The sequence below is a fragment of the Haliotis rufescens genome, unplaced genomic scaffold, assembly GCF_023055435.1.
Source record: "Haliotis rufescens isolate VD_foot unplaced genomic scaffold, xgHalRufe1.0.p SCAF_9, whole genome shotgun sequence".
Taxonomy (NCBI): domain Eukaryota; kingdom Metazoa; phylum Mollusca; class Gastropoda; order Lepetellida; family Haliotidae; genus Haliotis; species Haliotis rufescens.
The window spans coordinates 27,474,744-27,500,443 of NW_025964383.1; the positions used below are offsets into that span (position 1 = coordinate 27,474,744).

Genomic DNA, 25,700 nt, shown 5'->3' on the forward strand with positions numbered 1-25,700 from the left:
GTCTAATGTATCTTGTCAGTGACCTCATTGTATGATTGTGGGCCCATATTTACTATATCAACGTTGAACCATTAATATCAGGAATATACTCAACACACATTGTACATGTCCCCAACAGAGTTGATCCTATCCACGATACTTTGACCAAATCACCGTCAATTTGCTCCAGAATCGCCGGTGTAATCACCCCAACAGAGCAGAGCAAAGCGCCATAGAGAAAATCAATAGCGAAGCAGGCAGCAAGAACCACCCAGGCATATCCTCGATCAACCTCCTCTTTTGGAGTTTTCATTGTTTTGTTTCTAATAAGCAGAGAATGTGCCTTTCAAACGGACTCATTGTTGTTTGCACCAAACCGTTGATATTATTTCAGGAAAATTAAGGTGGTTACTGAAAAATTGTTTGTTTGTTGTTTCATGACACACTCAGTATCATGAGCTTTTTTCATGGCGACCTGTAAATAATCGAGTCCGATTTACACAATCCGAGACAATGAAGTTTACCAAAACGTTATAATCACCACTTTCCTATTCTGATGGGGGCCTAGAATAAGTAGTTCATGTGTTTCCATGCTACAAACTGTAAGTGATTGAGTCAATGTGGTTAACACTTATTCTAGCAACAAGTCATGACATGACGACGACAGGTAGCTGAGGTAATCTCTGTTTTGCTCCTATAAACGATTTTATGGACTTGTAGCTACGGGCTGTCCACCAGCTATTGTTTTCCAAATAAGTTCCCGATCCATGACAACACGGGACAGGGTAGAATTGGTCTTCAGCAACCAATGCTTGCCGTAAAAGGTGACTATGCTTGTCGTAAAAGGCGACTAACGGGATCGGGTGGTCAGGCTCGCTGACTTGGTTGATGCATATCATCGATCCCAATTGCGTGGATCGATGCTCATGATATCAACCTCTGGATGGTCTGGCGAGCCTGACCTCCCGATCCCGTTAGTCGCCTTTTACGACAAGCATAGTCGCCTTTTACAGCAAGCATGGGTTGCTGAAGACCTATTCTACCCCGGAATCTTCACGGGTCTGAAGCGTTTTGAAAGCTTTAATAAGACCTTCAATGACCGAACAGCTTTTCAGCAAGAGTTGTGTGGCACTCTTTGAAATCATGGTCGGAACAGCATGTTCAACTGTACCTAAAACTTGTAAAAAAAGAGACACCAAAAGCTGGGGGTGCTGAAGTATTGCTCGAACGGACAGCTTAATTGACTACTGGAAAGTTGAAGTCATCCCCCTTGTCTTGTGGATTGTAATAGTAACACTTGCAGCATTCGTGTTGTCTTTATTAAGCAGCATGGATGACATTCTCGTACAGTCACATATATTCTGCTGACATGGTCACACACGACGTGTCATACCCTCACTATGCTGACTGTCGCTGCTGACACACCACTCATGATCAAGCATATACCTGGAAAGGGATATGATCATGTCATATATTAAATAGAATCTCAGTAAATAAGGCTAGTTATAAATTTGTGAACATCGTTTTCATTTCTTCTCATCATTATGCAGTGACTAAAAGGAGTCATCAACGTCAAGTAATACGTGTATCTACATCATGTGGCAAAGTATGTGATGTAAAATTACTTGATTTTCAATATAAATTTATTTATCGCACCATCTTTATAAAGAAAGAATTGTTTAAAATGAAAATTCTCGATGATGATCTGTGCTCATTTTGTGAAACTGATAATGAATCCTTACTTCATGTATATTGGGATTGTAAGCATGTTAAAGAGTTTTTGGCTAAAGTTGAATGCTTTCTATTACAAAATGTTCAAAACAATTTACATTTACAAAATGCTCTGTTTTACTTGGGTACAACTCTAACATTCTATTAAATCACATTATACTGGCATGCCAAAAATATATACATGTATCAAGTATTAAGAAAAACAAATTGTCACTTGAAACGTTTATGAAGATTTTAATTGATATATTTCGGATAGAGAAATCAATTGCACACAAAAACAATACAATAAGACAGTTTGACAGAAAATGGAAAGATCTGGCAAATGAACTGTCTAGTTAATATGTCTCTATTTTTTTATATTTATTATTTTTATTTTTTATTTTATTTTTTTTAAATATTTTTTTTTTTACACGACCAATTTGTAAGGATTTAGCTCCACACTTAGTTAATAAATATGGCAAATATTTGCCCGTTTTCACCATGTGTAAACTTTGATGGACACCTGTAGCGAACTTAAACTTTCTGACCTGCTGTCTGCTGTGTAGGTAACCTATACCTAACAAGTATGCTACAAGACGTGCTACTCCATGTATAACTCTGTAATGCCATATACTGAATTGAATAAAAAATATTTTAAAAAAAAGATAAAGTATTTGTTTACACAAAACTGAAGTGATAAAGCCACTTCCCTTCGCTCTAATAATTGCGCAAACTGATGTTACCCGGACACACCTACATGTATATTCACCAGATTCTGACTACAAGTAATACATTTGATACAGTAAACAGAAAACAGTTTACCTGCAAAGACATAGGTGAAGTCGTACACTCCACTTGACTTATATATCCAACCTGCAATTAAAAAAGAACTCTTGGTATCATTTTACACAAACATTAAGCAATAATTAGTTGTGCAATAATCCGCTGTGCAGAAAGGTTCATTATGAAAAAAACAACGTATAAACACGTTTGTGTACTGCATGAATAAGTAAACACTTGCAGAAAATAATTGCAATCAATCTACAACTTTGACAAAGGGCACAGTTAAGGAGGTGAAGACACAGTAATCGCCAAAAGCTTGGATCTATAAACTTCCACCTGGCATTTCCTCCCATTTTAAGTTGACACATAAAGCTTTAACTGAAAGAAATTCAAATATGAAATGTCAAGGCCAGAGAATACTAGTGTCTGCCGAAGCAGATTCGATTGGGCGTAAAAGGCAAAAAAGCGGTGAAAACTATATGAATTGATCACTGAAAATCAACGCGAATCAAACTCACTTACTCACCCTTTTCATCCTAATTTTAACATCAGTACAATAGAACTTCAAAGAAAAGAAATGCATAAGGTGTGCGAATGAGAAGAGTGGGTGAGTGAGTGAGTATGGTTTTACGCCGCTTTTAGCAATATTTTCCAGCAATATCACGGTGGGGGGCACCAGAAATTGGCTTCACACAATGTACCAATGTCGGGAATCGAACCCGGGTCTTTGGCGTGACGAGCGAACCACTAAGCTACCCGACCGCCCTCGAATGAGAAGAGGAAAATATGAACATGTTCTTGTTTCTTTAGTATTTTTTAACACTTACTTGCAGTAGGTGGGCCAAGTATATTCCCGATTCCACAAAAGAAGTATATAAACCCATACGCAACAGACATCTTCTCTTTGGCTACCAAGTCTAGGATTGCTGGACCGATCAGTGCATTTAGGCCTTGACTGTACGTTCCATACAGCAGACCAAACACCAACTGCGTGCCGTAGCAGTGAGAATAGAGAGGAAAAAACAGAAGTACCATCCCAGCCAGCCCAGCAAGTCCTACATGGAGCACCGTATATGGAATTGTCGGATCTGAAGCTACCATTCCTGTAGTTATTCTTGAAAACACACTACCAACTCCCATTGCTGTGAACAGAGTTGCTGCTTCGGACGACGAGCTTCCTTTTTGTTGAGCATAGTTCGGAAGGTGGAAGACGGCTGCGGACTCACCCAACATCCATAGCATCATGCTGATGCTAAACACCAAATAGCCTTTGGGGGGGGCAACAAAGCTGTAGACATTGCAACCCATTCTTAATATTTTTCCAACATCGACAGATGGATACATCGCCTCATTTTTATCAGACAACAGTGTGTGGATCTCATCAAGGTTTGGTACATGGGTGCCCCTCCGTGCAAAATCTGTGTCATCCAAAATGATATTTCTTTCATGCATGTCTCCAGACCTGGTAATGGAATCGTTCGTGCTTTGCGTGTCTTTACTTTCTTCATGACGCAAGGAACATTGTTCATCTGCGTCTTGGTTAGTGGTTAACGTTAGACAGTGTGGTTGTGTGTGTTGCAGTGGCCTTAAGGCCACACCAGCAACACACATATGGAATTCAATAGCACCGAGAATCAGCAGCGTCCCGTTAAGATTGTACTGAGTAAGAAGGTATCTGACGAGAGGACCAGCTACTAACAGACCCATCCCTCCGCCGGCAACGCACACACCAAACGCCGCAGCCCTTCGTTTTTCAAAGTAGGTTCCGGCAACAACCCCTGCAACATTGCAGGCCAAACAAATCCCAAATCCTGTAAAGACGAACAGATGATCAATTTCAGGATTAGACGATTGTAGTAGCCATATATACGATATACAACGATTTGTTATTGAAACATTGGCAAAGTTTGGATGTTATATTGTATCTTTTTCGTCACATTATCAGCAATTTCCTCGTTGAATGTTACTTCCATCTTAATATTAACATGACCTAAATCCGGATATTACGTGAATAACCGAATATATAACCTTCCCAAAATGTATGACATGCCCCGTACTAGATGACAGTGGATGTGCCACATTAGATAACTAGGTTTAGATATTTATCGAGAATACCTGAAATGAAGCCGTAGGTGACCACGAGGGTGACTATAGATTTGCAGAAGGATGCTGCTGTCATTCCAATCAATGTCAGCACTCCACCGGCCATTGCTGTTATTCGAGATCCTACTTTGGCTTGCATAAAACCAGCTACTGGACCTAAGAAAGACATGTTACTCATAAGACATATCATTTTGTTTATATGTTTGTACATGTTTGAAGAACTTTTAATTACATTCCTAGGTGACAGTATTTTGTTTGTTTTTCTATCAGTTGTTTAACGCCGCACTCAGCAATATTCAAGCTATATGACGGTGGTCTGTAAATAGTCGAGTCTGGACCAAATAAAATCCCTTGATTACTGTCATGAGCATCGATCCGACCATTTGGGATCGATGACATGCATCAACCAAGTCTGACCACCCGATCCCGATAGTCACCTGTTACGATAAGCATAGTTGCCTTTTACGGCAAGCAGGGGTTGCTGAAGACCTTTTCTACCCCGGATCTTCACGGGTCAGGTGACATTATTAACTGAAAGGCGTTCAGTGGATTCACACTGCAAAACGGTTGAGGAATTTATTGGACGTCCACATTATTACTTACTTTGAAACTGTGTCATACGGTTTGGATTAAGAACACTATTTTCTTGGTTTAATAAAATTTTAAACGAACCTGAAATAATAAATTGGCGAATGGTATCACTGCCCATGAAAGACTTTACACTTTTGAAGCAACCTTTATGGATCTTATGTTATTTTGACTACAAGTCGTAGAAACTGCTTAGAAAATCAGGATGGATTGAGTATCAAATCGCAGACGATGCCCTTTTCTTAATATTACACACTGATAACTCCTTCCTGCTGATGCTCGACTCAAGAGCTTGTTCTTTACACATGACAAGTGTCGGACTGCACTAATACCTAGTAGGGGCGGTCAGGTAGCCTAGTGGTTAAAGAGTTCGCTTGTCACGCCGAAGACCCGGGTTCGATTCCCGCCATGGGTACAATGTGTGAAGCCGATTTCTGGTGTCCCCCGCCGTGGTATTGCTGGAATATTGCTAAAAGCGGCGTAAAACCATACTCACTCACTCACTCATACCTAGTAAACTACACATTCCAAAGTTGATGGAGCCAATCCAGGACGTTTTCAAATTGTTAAGAAAATCAGGATGAATTAAGTATGTAATCCAAGACGAATGCCCTTTTCTTAATATTACACACTAACAACTTTTTCATGCTGGTGCCCGACGCACGACCTTGTTCTTTACTGTGTCGGACTGCACTCATACCTAGTAAACTACACGTTCCAAAGTTGATGGAGCCAATCCAGGACGCTTTAGTCAAATCATTTTCAATTTCCTCCAGGACTGCGATGTTCATGACACCAGGAGAGTACGCCAGTATCCCTGCCATGAAGTGTAAGGTGAAGGCAGCTACCAGGGCCACCCAGGCGTAGCCCCTGTCTATATTCCTTCTTGAGACGCCCGTCATTTCTGCATTACATATAACATACACCTGAACATTATTTAAGCATCACATATATTTTCATGAATGAGTCAAATCACTTGCGACCGAGTGCGTTCGAGATAAAAATTTCCAATAATGTTTACTGCTAACCAGAGTCATCATTCATGAAGAGTGAGTGTGTGAGTGAGTTGGGATTAACGCCGCTTTTAACAGTATTCCAGTTGTATTACGGCGTGTCAGCTTAATGTGGGAGAAAAGCCCGAAGTGATGCAGGTCTCAGACGTTTACCACTTCGGTGAAACCCACGAGCACGGGTATGGTTCTGACAAACCTAGAAACATAATCGGGGCGAACCGGGATTCGAACCCGCTCTCATAGGTTTCTGGCGTGCCCAAGGGATGAAACTCTGCACAGTGAATCGCGGCGGCTTAGACGACTGGGCCACCCGTGCCCCCCATTCACGAAGAAAAGAAAAAGATGGTTTGAATTGGAACAATGACTTTTACTCTGAATTGTTGACATTTTAAAGAAAGACGTTATATCTCGTGAAAAACGTATGAACGTCAAATTGTGTCGTTCATACACTTATGAACGTCAATTTCGCTGTCATGTGACCGACCTTTCGTCCAATGGAAAAGTCGTATATCTAGTAAACTTCAAATTAAAAAAATATCATACTGTGTCTGAGTGGGGTATTCATGTTAAACTGCGGAATGGTATCTCAGTGGGCTAGCACTAAAAATCGGCATCAGTCCGGGCTAGTACAAGCAGCCTCTCACACACATATACACACACGTGCAAGGCTGAATACAAACGATTGTTTGCTACATTTTGCTGACATAACATAAGCTTCGAACATAACTTTAGCATTCTTAACTCTATATCTGGACAAGGTGGGGTTCTACCAAAATCTCCATAGAGCATTGTTAAAGGAAAGATGTGCCTTTCTTTACCGGTAATAATTTTCTGAGAAACTGTACGTGAACCTTTCCAATGATCATAGCCCCTTATTTCGCCACTATACAGTAGTATTGGTTATACCATCGCGTCAAAGAGATAAAGTTGGCATTTTAAAGAGAGATTGTGTGGAGGTGCCTTACGAAAGACAAAATACATTGCGTTCGTTGCTTGGTCAAATGATTTTCATTCAAAATAAATTTCCTTCTTTTCTCAATTTTAGTACCACCGAAAATACGGACCTTCGTTTTATCCGTATTTACAGTTAGTTTCCGCCATCAACAATAAGTTTCAAAAGAATTAAGTGATTAATTTTGTAGGCCTTTACGTGTCAGCGCCAAAAGAGCTGCGTCGTCGGCATACATGAGTACAAATAAAACTAGAGCAATATCTACTAAACAGTACCCTGTACATTCCTGTTGCTTAAAATAGGATTGTAAATCATTCAAATACGAGAATAAAAGAATTGGCGATAAATTTGCCCCTCGTCTAACTCCAACCTTACAATGAAATGACACAGATTTGATACCATTATACATTTATCGTATAATACGAAAGCATTTTCCATTAATCTCCTGGGTTAATAATTTACACCAAGGACTAATTCTCCAAACACTATCAAAATTCTTCTTTTTTTTGTACTTTGAACAACTCGATTAAGCTATGGAGTATGAATATGTGATCAATGGTAGAATATTTATGTCTAAATCCTGCTTGTGCTTCTGAAAAATGTTTTCATTTTCCAAGTAAGTGTCTATTCTGGACCCAAGAACACCAGTGACTAATTAACTGAGACAACTAATTAGCTGATCACTTTGTTTGGATCTCCTGTCCCTTTAAAAAATAGTCTAATATTACAGGTAAGCCACTGGTCAGGGAAACACCTGTGTCTAGAATTGTATTAAAAAGTTTAACGTCAGGCATCATAACCTCAGAGCTAATAACATTATATTCGTTTACAACTGCATCAGGGCCACAGGCTTTGCCTAATAATGGCGTCTTGAATTTCCAGTGGTGTGGAGTCTTTGTCTAAAACATAACACTGGTCAATGTTAACAGATTCATGAGCAGTAAAATCATAAGTCGCGGAGTCATATTCATAGAATGTTGCCAAGGGAGGTAAGTGCGACGTCTTGTAGGGAAATTGGACAACACCATACTGCAATTTCCATATCAGTGCTAAAATACGGGACACATGCAGCTTTGGTATGGTCCAATGAACGTCGCGTCCAAGATTATTGAACGTATATATATATATATATATATAAATGGCGAGACAGATATCCACTATATATATATATATATATATATATATATATATATATATATATATATATATATACTAGCCACATAAAGCCACATAAAGAAACTGTGCACGGAGAAAATATAGATATAAGGTCACACCGTCCATGTATGAAATATAGGTTTGAACACAGCAATTGTTGGAGACATTCAAACGCTCATGCACGTGCCATGCGATATGACGTCATTGATGGAGGCCTATGGACGTGCAATGTGTTACTGCACGTGCATCCTGTGCAGCTGTACACAGCATGTGCAACTCAAAATTCGCTGTCACTTTGGAAAGCATGATCTGTGGTCATTCAAAAATTCAAAACTTCTCAGGCGCAGACACAAGCATATCACAAGCAAATCATGCCAAGATTGACAGCTGCACAGCGTCATGAAGCCATTGGAATGATCCGAGCGGGAATGAGGCAACAACAGGTGATAACGCATTTCCAATGCCATCGTAACACGATATCGGCATTGGTGAGGCGTTATCAGAACACAAATGACGTTGCCGACCACCCACGTTCAGGACGTCCCCGAGTAACGACGCCAAGACAGGACAGATGGATTCGAGTTACACATATCCGACACAGGTTCCAAACGGCAGTAACGACGTCCCAGACAATTCCTGGACTGCGCCGTATCCATCCCAACACTGTCAGGAATCGTTTACATCAGTACGGGATTCGACCACGACGCCCTGCCATACGTCCCATCCTGACACACCGTCATCGAGTCAACCGTCTAAGATGGTGTCGAAATCATGTTCGCCAACCTCGAATATGGTGGAGAAATGTTGTCTTTACAGATGAATCGAGGTTCAACATTTCCCACAGTGACGGGCGCCAACGTGTCTACCGGCGTTTGGGAGAACGTTATGCACGCAACTGTATTGTGGAGAGGAATCGTTTTGGAGGTGGCTCTGTGATGATTTGGGGTGGGATAACAGCACGGCACCGAACCCCTTTGGTGGTTGTTCAGGGCAATCTCACCGATGTTGGCTACAGAGATCAGATTCTGAGGCCTGTGGTCATTCCTTTCCTGCAACGTCATGGCCCGGGATTAACATTTCAACAGGACAACGCTCGTCCTCACACGGCTAGGGTCGCAATGGATTTCCTTCACCATAACAATGTCATGTTACTGCCATGGCCTGCAATTTCTCCAGATCTCTCCCCAATAGAGCATGTGTGGGATGAAATGGAGCGCCGTCTGCGTCGTCTTCCACATCCTCCAGATAACGTCCGTGACTTGGCACAGGATTTGAGGAGGATATGGCAGGCCATTCCCCAGGCCTTCCATGCCAATTTGATGGACTCCATTCGTCGCCGATGCACTGCTGTGATTCACGCACAGGGCGGTCATACCCGTTATTGACTTTGTGACTTTGTCGTTTGACCCCCTACTCCATTTTGATCTTCTGACGTCATCGTAACAGATATTGTTCAGGTCCCGTTGACATTTTCTTATGGTCCGATCATTCAGCTGCTACAGCGTCTGCATCATTTTGTTCTTGCTGTGTTGTATTTCAATCCAGAATATATTTTCTCCGTGCACAGTTTCTTTATGTGGCTAATATATATATAGTGGATATCTGTCTCGCCATTTGTCAACCATGCAGCGACGTTTAGTTTGAGGACACTGGGGATGAATAAAATACACAATCTTCCTGCACTGCCTGTCTCCCAGCATACATGCACTTACCGCTCTTGCCTCTCCCACTCCAGGCCGCTCCGACAACAACCCCCAACCCTCAAACCAAACCCAACCCAACACACTGGTTACACATTGCTAGGTATATTTAGTTCATGACCTTTTTCCGCCCGTGAAATGGCCCTCGTCAGGCCCCTGCTGTGTCCTATATCCTTAGGATAAATTCTATTCACACAATGAACACGTTTTCGGGGCTGCAGTAAGTAGGCCACATACAGAAATAGAAACTTCTGTGCATGTGATACACAGTATCATGTGTAAAAACAGTCAACGTGTAAAATGTCAATTTACAATTATATTCCTACGGTGGCCCATAAAGGACATGGAGTCTGTTTTTCAATATTTTGATATTTCACTTTTATCATAACCTTTTGCAAATTAACACAATTTGTCATACAAATAAGTGATAAATCATGTATAAAAACAAACGAAAACATGGAAAATGTACTTTCAAGTAGCTATTGAATCGCTGAATTGTGAAGCGAAAATGTCAAAAACTAAAATCGAAATGTCAAAAACAAAAGCGAAAATGTCAAAAACGAAAACGAAAATGTCAAAAACAAAAGCGAAAATGTCAAAAACTAAAATGAAAATACAGAAATCTCTTTCCACCGCGGTGGATAGGTTTTCTGTATTTTCATTTAAGGATCTGGAGGACCAGGGGAGAACATCAACGTTCTTGTTGGGTAGACAGGCTCTTGTGATCCATGCTGTATGCGGTCGAGCGTTGTCCTTCTGGAATACACAGTTGCCGTTGGCTGGAATTGGGAGGACGTGTGCTGGGTGAATTTCGTTGATGGATCGTTCAGCCGTAAGACTGCCCTGGATATGGACCAAACCTGTCCTGCCATGATGGGAGATAGCAGCCCACATCATAACGCTACCCCTACCAAACCTATCCACGTCCTGTACGCAGCTTCCGGCATAACGTTTGTAGACCCGTGCTCTTCCATCCCTCGACGGAGGAGAAATCTTGATTCGTCGCTGAACCAGACATCTCTCCATCGCAGTTGAGGCAATAACCTCTGTTGATGACACCAATGCAGTCGCTGTTGACGATGTTGTCGACTCAATATGACGCGTCGAAAAGGACGTCTTGCTCGTAGACCTGCTGCTCTTAAATGGTTTCGTACGGTCTGGTCGGAGATTCTGCGCAGTCCGGGTATTTGGGATGCGGTTGTGGTGGCTGTGGTCGTCCTTTCACGTAGGTGCCGCAGTCGGATCTAGCGATCTTGGGCAGGGGTGGTCACCCTTGGTCGTCCCGACCTTGGCCGATCACGTGTTGACCCATGTAGTTGAAACCGAACCCATAGCCTTGTAATGGTACTGGGCGCTACATTAAAAACCCTGCCTGCAATCTTGGAATGTTATTGAACTGTCACTGTTCGATTGACGCAGATGCCAGGCAATCAAAACACTACACTATAATAACGTTCATGGTGCTGCTGCACGTGCCGTACGTGCAGCTCCATTGCCCTTTTGTTAATGCACTGGGTGCTTTTTTCCGAATCGTACGTGTTTCCCGATTAATATATTGTATGTCCTTGTTGCGATCCGTGAAATTTGTCACTGACACCGTAACACATTAAACCTCTTCCTTTTGCATCTCTTTGTCCCCTTATTTTGCTTCTGTGGCCAAAGATATCCGTTTTGCGTTTCCTTTTTTGAGGAGACACATATTCAATCAAGGAAAAAAGGACTAATTGGGCCCCAGCAATCTATAATGTACATACTTCCTAAAAAAGTGGTGAATATTCTTCTGTGTTGAAGTAACTTTGACGAATTTCCCTCCGAAAATGCCAATAATGCTAATAATTGGGCCCCAGCAATCTATAATGTACATACTAGACTGGATGATTTCCTTGTGCGCAACCTCCCCAAAAATGTGGTGAATATTCTTCTGTGATGGAGATACTTTGACCTGACGGTTATCTTAGACATGAAGGAGGTCATCCTGTTCAACCACCGAAATGTCGGAAAGAGCAGCCTGCAGAATACTGTCATCGCTCTTTGGCAATGTAGGCAATGTAGGAAGTCACTCTTGATGTCTGTGAACACATTGCTAAACAGATATTGCTCCTAAATGGCCAAAGACCGTTGTATTGGCCAATATTCACAAAGCCTCCAACCGTAAGAAATGCAACAGCTTCCCACTTGCCCATATAGGCATGCATGAAACACGGAATCTTAGACGTATTGCCAAACGTACATTCGTTAAAGAAAGCTGTTCAAAACTCGCTGAGCACATTGCGGGTAACACATCCATCCGTCTTTGCTGGTTTACGTTTTCCCTTGGCGGAGACTGTGTGATCGGAGACGTAGCCGGAATCTATCGACGCAACGGTGAAGCGGAACATGAAACGTTTTCACTTGCTGATATAAAGACTTGGTTCAAGCGTCTTTCTAGGGGGCACGGGTGGCCCAGTTGTCTAAGGCGCCGCGATTCGCTGTGCAGAGTTACGCCAGAAACCTATGATTGTGGGGTCGAATCCCGGTTCGCCCCGATTTTGTTTCTAGGTTTGTCAGCACCATACCCGTGCTCGTGGGTTTCACCGAAGTGGTAATCGTCTGTGACCTGCATCACTTCGGGCTTTCCTCTCACATTAAGCTGACACGCCGTGATAAATCTGGAATACTGTTAAAAGCGGCGTTAAACCCAACTCACTCACTCACTCACTCTAGTGTCTATCTACAATACAACCAACCTTATGATTCGTACCAGCTGTACGGATACCTCAGGAAGTGAACAACCAAGAGCAAGTCTATTTCTGTTAACAATACAACAACAAAAAATGCAGACATTGTAATTTGCCGAGCTGACTTATTCTAGGATGAAGTCCCACATGCTTAAGGTTTCTATTTACACGCAATATACACTCTTCAAAAGAAGAAAGGCACAAGTAGTATCAATTTCATTGAACCTGTTTCAACTACATGTTTTGTCTTCATGCTGCCAGTGTCACAGACAATATTCAACTGCATCAGGAGCATCTCATGGCTTTGTGATGTAATTAATTCGTTTGAGGACATGTTGTTTAAATGAGTTATCTCCATTGTGTTTTGACGTTAACATACAGCAGATATTCAACTATGAATTCCACTCAAATCTTGGTGATGTGTCTCAGTGAGGATTTCCGTCCTTTGGTGCGCCAGCAATCTATGGTTGGTTTTAACATTAGATGCTTTGATTCCTTTCACTGATAATGTTTCGTGCTTTGTCAGCACAAAACCTGTGATCGTGGATGTCACAAAATTCGTAAATGTCAACAAAGCTTAATCACATCAGGCTTTCCTCCACAAACATCCTTACACGTCGTCATATAGTTCCAACCCTTTTCAAATCGACGTGTCAAACTACTCACCGACTCTCTCACGTTGATAATTGTTCAAGAATAAATCATGAAAATAATGGATGTGATTTTTATTCTTTCAGATGTGTTCCTTACATTATTCCAAAAGTAGGAACCAGAGATTGTTTATCTTATCGGAAGCAAAGCGTGTTCATACATATTTTCAAAGATTACTTAAATGTGGATGTAATATTTGTACAATTGCCGAAGGTTCTCCTCCACCTACTAACCCGTTTCAACTGGCAAAGAACCCACTAATTTTTCTTTGGCAACCAAGTGCAGGATTGATGTTCTCATCAGTGCATTTAGGCATTGACTGTACGTTCCATACAGAAGACCAAACACCAACTGTGAGTTGTAGCAGTGAGACTAAAGAGGAAACAAACTGAAGGACCATTCCAGACAGCCCAGCAAGGTTGGTTGGTTGGTTGGTTTGTTGTTTAACGCCACACTCAGCAATGGGCCAGCTATATGACGGCGGTCTGTAAATAATCGAGTCTGGACCAGACAATCCAGTGATTAATATCATGAGAATCAATTCACGCAATTTGGATTGATGACATGCATCAACCAAGTCAGCGAGCCTGACCACCCGGTCCCGTTAGTCGCCTTTTACGACAAGCATAGTCACCTTTTACGGCAAGCATGGGTTGCTGAAGACCTATTCTACCCCGGAATCTTCACGGGTCCCCTGCAAGGCCTACAAGGAGCACCGTATATGGAATGTACGGACCTGAAGCAATTTTCCCCGTAGTTCTTCTTGACAACGCACCAACAACTCCCATTGCTGTGAACAGAGTATCAGCTTGACACTTTGATTTTCCTTTTTAGCCCAGCACGGTGGAACACAGCTGCGGACTCATCTAATATCCAAAACATCATGCTAATGCTATACATAAAAAAACTTCTGCGCCGAAGGCTTCTGAAAGGGAACTGTAGATTCACACTTACTTGATACTTTTGAAACATTTTTAGATTTCAGTCACGACGTGTCCGTTTCGAGTCGGAGAAAAGCTCAAAATGATGCATGCCTTCATAAACAAATATTCATGATATACTCAGAATCGTACAATCGACTCTGGTTTTGGCAGAGATTTATTATAAATATGGAACGGGTCTTGTCGCTTGTGTTTATTAGACGTTTACCGCTTCTTAGAGCCCCATTTATAGTGCAGATGTATGGTGCTGACACAAGCAAGGAAACAAAATCTCGCAAATGGATGCTTCAAACACTAAGTACGATCGCACACAAAGCTAATGGTAGGACATCGGCATAGAGAACCACACTGACAAGGTAGTTCAGCGAGCCCCTGCTCATGCCAGTAATTAGGAATCTATTGAACTTAAGTACCAACACTGGTTCCGGCATTTTTTTATATCACGTATGCCTGATCGTGTTAGTTTGAACACTGAATACTGGCGTTGATAAGAAATGAAATGAAAACCTGCCGATGTCCACAACATACTGTCAACAGAATAACAATGAAAATAGACTAATCCAAAGAACATGACGGTTTTGATCATAATGTTTATATCCGTAAGTAAAACTCGATCAGTTTTGAAAGATGACACGTTGTGTACGTGAACATATACATTCTCGATTGGTGAACTTTCCTTTTATCTTAATATTTGTTGAGAAAGATCGCTCAATGTAAATGTCAAGCCTGAGATGTGCAGGATGTATCTATGGAGCGGGCATCATGTTCCTTGTGTCTCACACTTGGGAGGAGGCACGGGTGGCCCAGTCGTCTAAGGCGCCGCAATTCGTCCCTTGGGCACGACAGAAACCTATGATTGTGGGTTCGAATCCCGGTTCGCCCCGATTATGTTTCTAGGTTTGTCAGCATCATACCCGTGCTCACCAAAGTGGTAAACGTGAGACCTGCATGACTTCGGGCTTTCCTCCCACATTAAGCTGACACGCCGTAATATAACTGGAGTACTGTTAAAAGCGGCGTTTAACCCAACTCACCCACACTCACTCAAACTTGGGAAGTCAGGGTCTTCACCCCAGATAATAATATAAAACACAGGGACAACACATAGTCTATCATTTTCACACTCCTTCCCTTTTTAATAGATTTGTCAATGTTACTTCATACACGCAGGTTCAAAATCTAAGACATTTCAAGTTCTGCAGATTTTCTTCTTTTGAACATGGGCAGGAGGGCACCACAGACGGAACTTAGCACCATACACAGACCTGTAAATATATATCAATATTAATATGGAGATTCTGCTACAGATACAGGAAATAATAAAAAGTACATGAGCTGATATTAAACAATAATTGTAACATTATACATGAATACATTTTCTTAGTAGTGCTTTCAAAATATATGAATTGGTTTCCTTTAATAGGACACAGTATCAGCTTAATGTGGGAGACAATTTCACATATATCCAATGGCGTTTAAACACTTTGTTAAAACCAAACGCACAGGTATGTTGCCGAGAAACATTACTCTATCGATGCAATTGTGGAATGAAAAGAGGTCTCTCTGCAATAGTTACTTGCACTCCTAAGATGACTTTTCCTAAATATATATGGAAAAGGATGTTGCAACAACTCTTATGTATTAATATTTGACAACTAATAATGTTCAGTTTACCTGCAAAAACGAATGTGTAGTCATACACTCCACTAAGTTTAAAGATGGTACCTGCAACATACATGTACAATTTGATGTCAGTTATAAGACAAAAGAATTCAAATTTAAGTACCAAACCCTCACCATAATAATCAATAATTTCTACTTAAATATCGGACATCATTTTTTATTTGAAGCGTCACAATAGAAAATATACCCCAAATGTCATGAACACAGAACCTTTGAGCAAGAAATATTCGACGCTCTTCGAAATGTTCATAGCAAACACCAACTTGCTTCTTTTCTATCGATGTAAACCGAAAAGAGGAGACAATGGAAGATGAGAGATTTGTCAGTACATTAAACTACGGTTATAACGAACTCAAAGGGACCTCTAACTTTAGTTTGTTATAACCGTAGTTCGTTATAAGCATATATACAGCATAACTATAGCAAATAGTCGGGACAAAAAATCAGTTCGTTATATCCGTCAGTTCGTTATAAGCGTGTTCGTTATAAACGTACTTTGCTGCACATTAATCGTCATTGCAGTACACAATGTGCAAAAAATAGATAACCACAGGACAACAGTCACAATACCTACTTGCTAGAGGAGCTCCAATCAAAAATCCAGCTCCAAAAGAAAACATCAGCATTCCGAATCCAATTTCTATTGCCGAGAGTCCGATAAGGTCTATAGTTATTGGACTAAGAAGGGAATTTGGTCCTCCCATTTGCAGTCCAAATATTGCTGCGTATATGCATTGTAGGTAGAACTGGTTTGCCATGAGAGGAAATAGCAAGGTGATTAATCCTCCCATGCCTAGCGTCCCCATGTGAAGTAGGTAATAACCAATTGCCGGGTCTGTCGCAGCAAACCCTGCTAGAAGCTTGGAAATGACATTCATGATGCCCATGATTGTGAATAGTGTACTAGCATCGCTTGGTGAACTTCCTTTCGAAGCAACATAGTTTGGTAGATGAAGGTATAAAGACGATTCTCCTATAGACCAAAATAAAATGCTTACCACATACACAATAAAACCACTTCGTACAAGAACAGAAATTTTAGTTTGTAGCAGTTTACATTTTCCATTATGAGCAGACCCTGTAGTTTCATGTTCACGATCATCAATATCATCTGAAGGCTGGACGGATGATTTTGGGGTTGTCCATTTTGACCCGATCTTCATTTTGCTAAACCTGTTGGGTTCAGTTTGATCGTTTTCATCAATATTTGTTTCCTCGTCATCCATTAAACCTTTTGTTTCACTTTCATGCACCACTGATGAATTACTACTAAACAGTTTGGTTTGATCCTTTACACACTTGGAACGTAGCTGTTCCCCTTCAAATGATTCTTTTGCAGTTTCAGCACCATCGTATTCTTGGGGCCGGATGATAAGCCCGGCAATGCATATATGGAATGACAAGGCCCCCAGGATGAGTATTGTCCCGCTGAGGTTATACGTCTCAAGGAGATACCGGATCAATGGAGCTCCTAGAAACATTCCACATCCACCTCCAGACATAGACACAGCAAAGGCAATAGGACGCTTCTTGTCGAAGTAGTGACCAGGAACGGATCCGGCAACGTTGACGCTCAAGGCAAATCCACAACCTGAATAAACAGAAACCTGATGAATTTATTAAGGTCATGGTGCTTGAAAATTATGAATTGCTTAATATTTTATGCAATTATTACATGAACTATTCAATAATTGACTAAATTGCAATATTTTTGTTAAAACAAAAATTTTAATACGAAAACTCAAAATACCAATCACACTAAATGTATCAATAGATGAACCAAAATGACCAAAATATCAGTGAGTTACCTGAAAGTAGGCTATATGTTGCAAGAAGGCCGGGTACAGTTGTAGCAAACGATGCTGCTGTAAGTCCACCGAATGTGATCAAACCACCTAGACATGTTGTTGCCCTTGCTCCAAATTTGCGGTTAAAAATACCCACGAATGGACCTGGAACAATGAAATTGTAAATAGACAAGTGCATGTCTTTTTGCCGAAATATACTGAACCGCAAAAGAAACGTCACCTTGTATAGATATATGAGAAACCTTATTTGTCCAAACACTGTAAACATACTTTGAGACATATTCAAAAGATGAAACTTGGCAAAACTGATCATCAAGGTTGAAATTAAAGTGTCAAATGTTCTTAACGTGAAACACAACGCTAGTCTCTGAGAAAATGACATCACAAGTCAATATCGCGTTTGTCCGCCATGTGCATTGATGACTGCTGTGCAACGTCGATACATGAAATGGATGAGGCGGTTGATGAAGGCCAAAGGCACTTAAGTCCACACTCTGAGGAACGCGTGTATGGTCTGAGGTCTGTGTATGGTCTGAGAAGACTCTTCTCCAATGCTGGTGGCGCCAATGCTGGTGCTGTGTTGCCCACTGAAGATGTGGTGTCGGAATCGGTCCTGGGTGTGGCCTGTGACAGTGGAGGTGTCTGCTCGTCAATCGTCGGTTTGTCCAGCTTGCAATCGTCCAAGGGTTTGGTGTCGCTGATTTCTTTTCAATCTTGGCATGTGGTAGCAATTCAACAACGAATGAATGTTATCCGATCTGGGTGGATTTGTATAGGGCAAGAAATGGGGGAACGCATGTGCATTTCAATTTGCACGGAACTCACGTGCTTCGGGTTAACATGGCCGTTGCCGTGATGCGTTTGGGCGATCGGTTTTATCGTCATCTGCTTTTTTTTATCATCAAATTTCTTTTTACCGGACAAGGTAAAATTAAATTGTAGAAACTTTGATAAAAGTTACCCAGATATTCAAATGACAACTATTCATGCAATGTTACTTGGGGTGACGTTTCGTTCGCGGTTCAGTATATAACTTCCTCAGAAATAGAAGAATTATAGTGTGTGAAAGTTGTATTGGACAAGGGGTATGTTATAGTTAGACTACAATCAAGATTGATATCCATGGATCAAAGAATTACCATATAAAAGAACTTTCACACAGTACATGCATTACGTATGCAGGTCCTGACATTATTGGTTAGATGGCTGTCATTTTACTGTTCTAAGTTATCTTCACGCTGTCACTATTTGTCATTGCCCAGTGACAATATGTTTGATTTAATAAACAAATGCTTAAACATATGTACCCAGTAAAGTGATGGTTGCATTCAGTGTCGCTCCTACCCATGACGTCCGGGTCAGATCGCTGTCAATTTCTTCTAAGATGGCGCTGGTCATGGCTCCGACATTGAAGACCAACATGCCCACAAGAAACTGTATTCCAAAGGCTGCCGAGAGCACCACCCAAGAGTAGCCCTGATCTATGTGGACCCTCTGTCCAGCCATGATGTCTGGTGACACTGTCAGGCCTCTTTCCTTCGCTGTCAACATATATACAGTGGGACATTGTTAATTATCTGTTTCTCTCACACAGATTCAAGACGTTACACGGTTATAACACATAATCGTATTCTGATGAGATACATCCTCTCCAACAGAAGGTTTGTTTGTTGGTTGTTTAACGCCGCACTCAGCAATATTCTAGCTTTATGACGGCGGTCTGTAAATAATCGAGTCTTGACCAGACAATCTAGTGATTGACATCATGAAAACCGAACCACGCAATTGGGATACGATGACATGCATCAACCAAGTCAGCGAGCCTGACCACCCGATCACCACCCGATCTCGGCAGTCGCCTCTTACGACAAACATAGTCGCCTTTTACAGCAAGCATCGGTCTTTTCAACTGACCTCCTTCGTCGTGCAGTTAATGGAAGACCTCGGGCTTCTGCAAATGAAAAAGCCCTAAAAATAGCGTTACCCTTATATCAGCGGGCCAGTGTAACTTGATAATGCCCTCATATTGCTTGACGAGAGGCCATTATCACGCCCGTGGTTAGGTGATGTCATAGGATAGGGATAGGGGACGTCACGTTGAATAGTGACGTCATCTGGTTTGTCACTATTCATATTGCTTAATTGCTTTCCATATTTGTAAAAGTGGGTCAGTGACATTCGTGTTGATTGTAGTAAATGTTTCCAAACCAATATTGTTGTTTCTTTTTATTTGATAACAAATTCTATGCATTATAGCTATAATCACGGTAACGCTATTTTTCAGGGCATGATCATTTGCAGAAGCCCTCGGTCTTTTCTTCCTTCGTCGGGCTGTTAACGGAACACCTCAGGCTTCTGCAAATGATAATGTCCTCAAAATAGCCTTACCCTTATGCTATAGCTAAAGTGGATAGAATTATCATTAAACCGCCCGCAAGTTATCAGAAATGAGCGGGCCACTGTAACTTGATAATGCCCTCATATTGCTTGACGACGGGCCATTATCAAGCCCGTTGTTAGGTGACGTCATAGGGTAGAGAAAATGACGTCACGTATTATAGTGACGTCATCTAGTTTGTTCTATGACGTTTCCATATTTGTAAAATGTGGTCAGTGACATTCGTGTTGATTGCAGTAAATGTTTCAAAACCGATGTTGTTGTTTCTTTTTATTTGATAACAAATTCCATCCATTTTAGCTATAATAACGGTAACGCTCTTTTTCAGGGCATTATCATTTGCAGAAACCCTCGGTCTTTTCAACTGCCCTCCTTTGTCGGTCAGTTAATGGAAAACCTCGGTCTTCTACAAATGATAATGCCCTGAAAAATAGCGTTACCCTTATAATAGTTGGGTTTTCACAACACAATGGATGACATTTCCAAATTGGACGCATCAGTGACAAATATTATATGTTATACAATGTCCTGTTTAGATTTTGACCATATATTCTCTGGTTTGTTCATATTTGACTTGTCTTTGCATGTGATGTTAAAGGGGCATCTGCGGTAGGAACTACCGCACTCTAGTTGGCGGAGCTTATCCGAGTGATCAGACAGGTCAATATGACGTCATGATAACACACATATTTCATTGGTTAATGCGTAAACGGGTGACGGCATGTAAACACCCACCAACGTGGACCGTTTGACAACAAGGACGTTAGTTTTAATGGTAATAACTATCTATCAAACGACTCGAAGACTTTTCAACAAACGTGTAGGTCTTGGGTTTCAAAACATACCTGCCATGTCGTCTTCACATCCTCATAAAATGATACTGCGGAATAGCCACGATTTATCCAACGCAGTCCAACACAGAAATTATAGATGTTCTCGTTCTGAGCTATATTCTAGATCTCTGGACGAAATACGTTTGTCGTGATGAATATGAGCAGTGTAATTGAAGAAAAACACATAATATGTGTTACGGCACCAATCGTATTCCTATGGTGTACGGTATATCTGCAGTTTATAAATAGCATTTCTCACAAATTGAATATATACGGCAATCGGTGATGTGAACAATGTGTTTCTTCGTTGTGTTCGTCTTGCCTCATCTGGAATCTGGATGACAACGATCCTGTAAAAAAACCTGGTTATGGCCAAAAATATTTTCAAGTGATCAAAGTATTCTTTTGTCTTTTCCGTGACATCTTTTCATTGCCCAGAAGCAATGTATTTTGGCAAAGTCACACTTGTCCGATGAAGCTCCTCATGCCAAAGTAACTCGATCCGTGAAACTTGGCGGGTCCCAGTGACCCAGATCCCTGTTGATAATCCCAAGTGTCATTTGCATGAGGTCATCCATATTTTTTGTATGTGTTTCTCCCCTCAAGCCTCAGCTAACCAGAGAGCGGGCGGACGAAATAAAATATATTAAATAATAATTGTTAAAAATATTTTATGACATTTAAAAAAAAGGTTTAAACACTTGGTACTAGAATCTAGCCTATGAATTAATTTATGATGTAGATCGTTTCGCTTTGCTTCGGAAACGAATTTTTAATAAACAACGGAACAAAGATAAAGTTGACCTGGTTCTTTTATGACGGTGCAATGGTAGATCTAGTAGTATTTCTTTTATTAGATCGGTGCGCAATTTTCCACAGCGGCAGCAAAATTGAGACCCGAAAACATTATTTTGCTTGTCTTCACTATGAGCAACAAAACATATTCATGTGAAGCCTAATTTGACGAAGAGTTGTTCGAGATGATCAGGAAGCCTTCGGTCATTTCGATTATGACATTGGTGGCTGTATCGTGGAGAAAGTTCCAATTCAAGATGACATCATTCCGATTCACAACTCGAATCGACAAAATGGCGCCTATCTTCCCGCCCTTGCAAGTGCAACAGAAACTTTGACAAATTCAGCGCGGATTCTTGGGATTAGTGAATCAGTGTCACAGCGAGATTTTATGTAGAACAAGATGAAGCCGAATATGTATGTTCACACTTCTTTGTCAACCATGCGTGACACGGCACAGGCAATCGCAGTTTGGGAATGGTGCGGCCACCTTGTTGCAGAAATTCGATTCGATTGCTAAATAAACGAAGTGTTTGGAGAGATCGTAGATACTTGGACTTGAAGAAACGGAATTAAACGTTGCAGCAGATGAAGGATTGGTGTGGACAAAACGGGAAAGGGATCCCAGATTGTATTTTAAAACTTGTGCGCGAAGTGTATCCAAATACCCTGAACAAAAAATACATGGGGCAAGTGTGGATCTAATCATCAAACTCAGTTTTGTGTGTGACAATTCTGTGAAAGAAAAGGAAATTCATAATTAAAGTTGTCTTGGAATATGTGTATTTGAGTATTCGTTTATCGTAAGAACAATATTATCTGGATACGCCTTATGTAGATCAAAACATCAAGTTTATTTCGTTACTTATTTACAAGTTGCTTATGTGCATTGTTATGTTGATACACGTGACATACTCATCTATTGTTGTCAAGCTGAGAAATATTGGCGCAATTTTTGGTGCTTCAAAATAGGCCCCTTCCTAAACACTAGTTGAAATATCTGTGTAATAATTTAAGTTTTATAAATATAATCTGATTATTGTTTGGCACAGATCTAACTGTTGAATGCAAATGACCAAAACTAAACAAATATCTGTAATTGTCGTATTGAACTGAAAGAATCGTGTCGTCAATTTCGCATTTAAGTATCGTTACTGTTACATTAACCGAAACTGATGTTCTGCTGCTGTTCTACCTTAAAAAAAACAACATCACAATACATTTTGACCACAATGAATGTGTCACATGTACACATGACCATGTGCTTTGCTATTTATAGCGCAACCGTCAATAAGCTCCGCCCACTGTGATTGATGCAGACGCCGAACACGATCGATTCGATTTTTCATGAAAAAACTACAGAAACTCTATTGACTTATATCTTGATATGGAGCCATTTGTTGTATCCATGGTTTGTCATTCAAATTGTTACGAAGTTTGACGGTCAATGGTGACCTGGTTCCCGTATGGTTTTTAAAAAGCTTCTCCCGACACTCGGTTGTGTTTACATTGTCAGTCATTGTTCGAAACTGAAACATCGCACCTTGCTGGCTATTTAGAGTCAGGGTGGGGCTTTAAGGGATGTCGCCGTCGGGCAAGGATACGCTCACCTTTTCGCGAACACCTGATATCGTTCCTATTTTATAGCGGATTTATGTACCATGGCTGCTAAAATAGCTGTTCACGGTGACAGAGCTGTTTGTTAAGAAATTGATTTCGTCATGATTAATATGCTGTTGTGTGCAGAGAACCACTGAATGACAAAGGCATCTGATTAATGATGCGACTATTAGGAGGTCGGTGTGACTAGTCGACACCAGATTTCTCTAAAAGTCGTTATTTGGACGTTAATTATAAACAAATAAACATGTCAAAGCGAGGTTTCTCGGGCTCTAGAATTGTCATAAGCTAGCATTGCCACTGGTCTGTTTGTATCTACGCTTAAGTGCATCTGAATGTGAAGACTTGTGCCATGATTTTCCAGTTATCTCAATATATATCCAGCCAGCAATATTACGTTTGCAGTAAGCTGAAACACCATAAACAATCACTCGGGAATAATGAAGGAGTGTGTCATTGAGTCAGCTGTCGCCACGTTAATGTCTCAAACTTCACAATCATTTCAAACTAGTCGTTATTGCTATCTGGGGTAAAAAAAATAATTCTATTTTCACAGCTAATTAATTCCCTTCATTGCCTCGATACTCCTCTGGTGTTGTTATCTATGAACATTTGCTGTCACCGTTTTCACAGTCATCGGGTTCCTCAGATCAGCATGAACTATTATGTGTTATTGATCTCGCCACTAGAACGCGTTGTTAGCCGAGACAGGCACGCACATATCCACATATACTTGTCGCGGACCACCCGCTACCCCCTTCTCCACAAGAGAGTGTATGAGTCTACTTTGGTGAAATTGGGTTTAACGTTGCGTTCAAGATATATGCACCTTTGTGTCTGTGTGTGGCTGCGTGTATAATACCGATTTTATAGTGCTAGCCCACTGAGATATCATTCAGCAGTTTAACATGAATACTAGCACCCCATTCAGACACAGTATACTGACTCCGAGCCGACCAGTACTTGTTTTGTCCCCTTCATGCCGAGCGCAAGGCAAGGTAAGAACAAGTACAATCTTTAAACGTCTTTTTGGTGTGATCGAACCGCTGAATTTCCGCTCCCCGGGCAGACGCTCTACCACAAGACCACAAAGTCGGTTTATGTTCCTTTTGAATCTAGCTTAAAGGACAATCAGTATAACGGCAGTCAGATACTCTGTCCCTTTGGTGAAAACCACGATCACTTATCACAACTGGCTGATCTAGGATCATAAACAGGGTGACTCAGAGATTTTATATATCCCGAGATCATATAATCCTGACATAGATAAAGGACAGAACTCTTCACCGATGTTCGATTCACTATAAGTCAGAGCGACACGGCGACACTTGATGATGCCAACGGTATTTTACCACCTGCCGGAGCTGATATCAATCAGCGCATTGAGGATCAGTGCGAGTGTAGAGAGAGTTAATTTGAAATGTTGTACGATTTGGTTGGTTGTTTTGTTGTTTAACGCCGCACTCAGCAATATTCCAGCTATATGACGGCGGTCCGTAAACAATCGAGTCTGAACCAGACAATTCAGTGATTAATATCATGAGCATCGATCCACACAATTAGGATCGATGACATGTATCAACCAAGTCAGCGAGCCTGACCAACCGATCCCGTTAGTCGCCTCTTACGACAAGCATAGTCGCCTTTTACGGCAAGCATGGGTTGCTGAAGACCTACATGTATTCTATCCCGGATCTTCACGGGTCATACATACCGTGTATGTAGTGTTCGCAGTCCAACCAATAGCCTTGTCCACCATCCACATGTTGGAAGGCTCTTGTGGTTTTAACAAGGATTTAGTGTTACCTGCTGTTGTGAAATACGTCCTGGGCGATAACCTAGTTATGCCTTCTTATCCGGGTAGGTCAGTTCCCGAGTCTAATCGTAGCTCAGATAAACCAATGTCAACACTCTCTTGTATTCTCCCACAATGAGATACTCAGGTCAGCCTACGATTGATAACATGTGTTGAAGTGGGCCACTCATTTTATGCTTAAAGGCTTGATCGTTCATTGAAACATACATGTGGGAAATGTAAGATTTCGTTTAAAAAACAGCAAATTAAACTGTTTACTCAATATGACTTTCAACTGACTATTAATGACTGTGTTTAATAATAAACCATGGCCTGTTTAGGGTTTTATAAGATATCTTCTGTGCATGTGTTTATGTGGCTTGACAAACCCTTAGATATTTATGGGAATCCAAGGAAATGCGTGAAACGACTGAATCGCCGCTTTGAGCATTTATAATAGTGTCAGCTTACTTATG

General features: G+C 41.0%; 2 protein-coding genes across 2 annotated transcripts; both read right to left on the reverse strand.

Annotated features, from left to right (window-relative positions):
* Positions 1-1,295: 1,295 nt before the first annotated feature.
* On the reverse strand, positions 1,296-10,076 carry LOC124130956 (monocarboxylate transporter 14-like). The gene is made up of 6 exons (XM_046494010.2): positions 9,996-10,076; positions 5,864-6,067; positions 4,588-4,731; positions 3,300-4,283; positions 2,512-2,562; positions 1,296-1,425 (listed from the first exon to the last, which is right to left on the reverse strand). Exons 2-6 carry the CDS (start codon positions 6,063-6,065, stop codon positions 1,367-1,369), a joined length of 1,440 nt encoding a protein of 479 aa, XP_046349966.2. The 5' UTR covers positions 6,066-6,067; positions 9,996-10,076; the 3' UTR covers positions 1,296-1,366.
* Positions 10,077-15,421: 5,345 nt separating this feature from the next.
* Positions 15,422-25,267, reverse strand: LOC124130957 (monocarboxylate transporter 12-like). Its single transcript, XM_046494011.2, has 6 exons — positions 25,144-25,267; positions 19,091-19,324; positions 17,784-17,927; positions 16,550-17,566; positions 15,967-16,017; positions 15,422-15,557 (listed from the first exon to the last, which is right to left on the reverse strand). The coding sequence occupies exons 2-6, from the start codon at positions 19,287-19,289 to the stop codon at positions 15,472-15,474; spliced, it is 1,497 nt and encodes a 498-aa protein (XP_046349967.1). The 5' UTR covers positions 19,290-19,324; positions 25,144-25,267; the 3' UTR covers positions 15,422-15,471.
* Positions 25,268-25,700: the final 433 nt, after the last annotated feature.

Coding starts and splice junctions, on each gene's coding strand:
- LOC124130956 (XM_046494010.2), bottom strand. CDS start 6,065: ATGACGGGCGTCTCAAGAAGGAATATAGACAGGGGCTACGCCTGGGTG. Junction 4,732..5,863: donor TGGAACGTGTAGTTTACTAG/GTATGAGTGCAG, acceptor TGTCTTTCTTAG/GTCCAGTAGCTGGTTTTATG. Junction 1,426..2,511: donor CTTCACCTATGTCTTTGCAG/GTAAACTGTTTT, acceptor ATCCCTTTCCAG/GTATATGCTTGATCATGAGT.
- LOC124130957 (XM_046494011.2), bottom strand. CDS start 19,289: ATGGCTGGACAGAGGGTCCACATAGATCAGGGCTACTCTTGGGTGGTG. Junction 17,567..17,783: donor AACATATAGCCTACTTTCAG/GTAACTCACTGA, acceptor CTGTTTATTCAG/GTTGTGGATTTGCCTTGAGC. Junction 15,558..15,966: donor CTACACATTCGTTTTTGCAG/GTAAACTGAACA, acceptor ATATATTTACAG/GTCTGTGTATGGTGCTAAGT.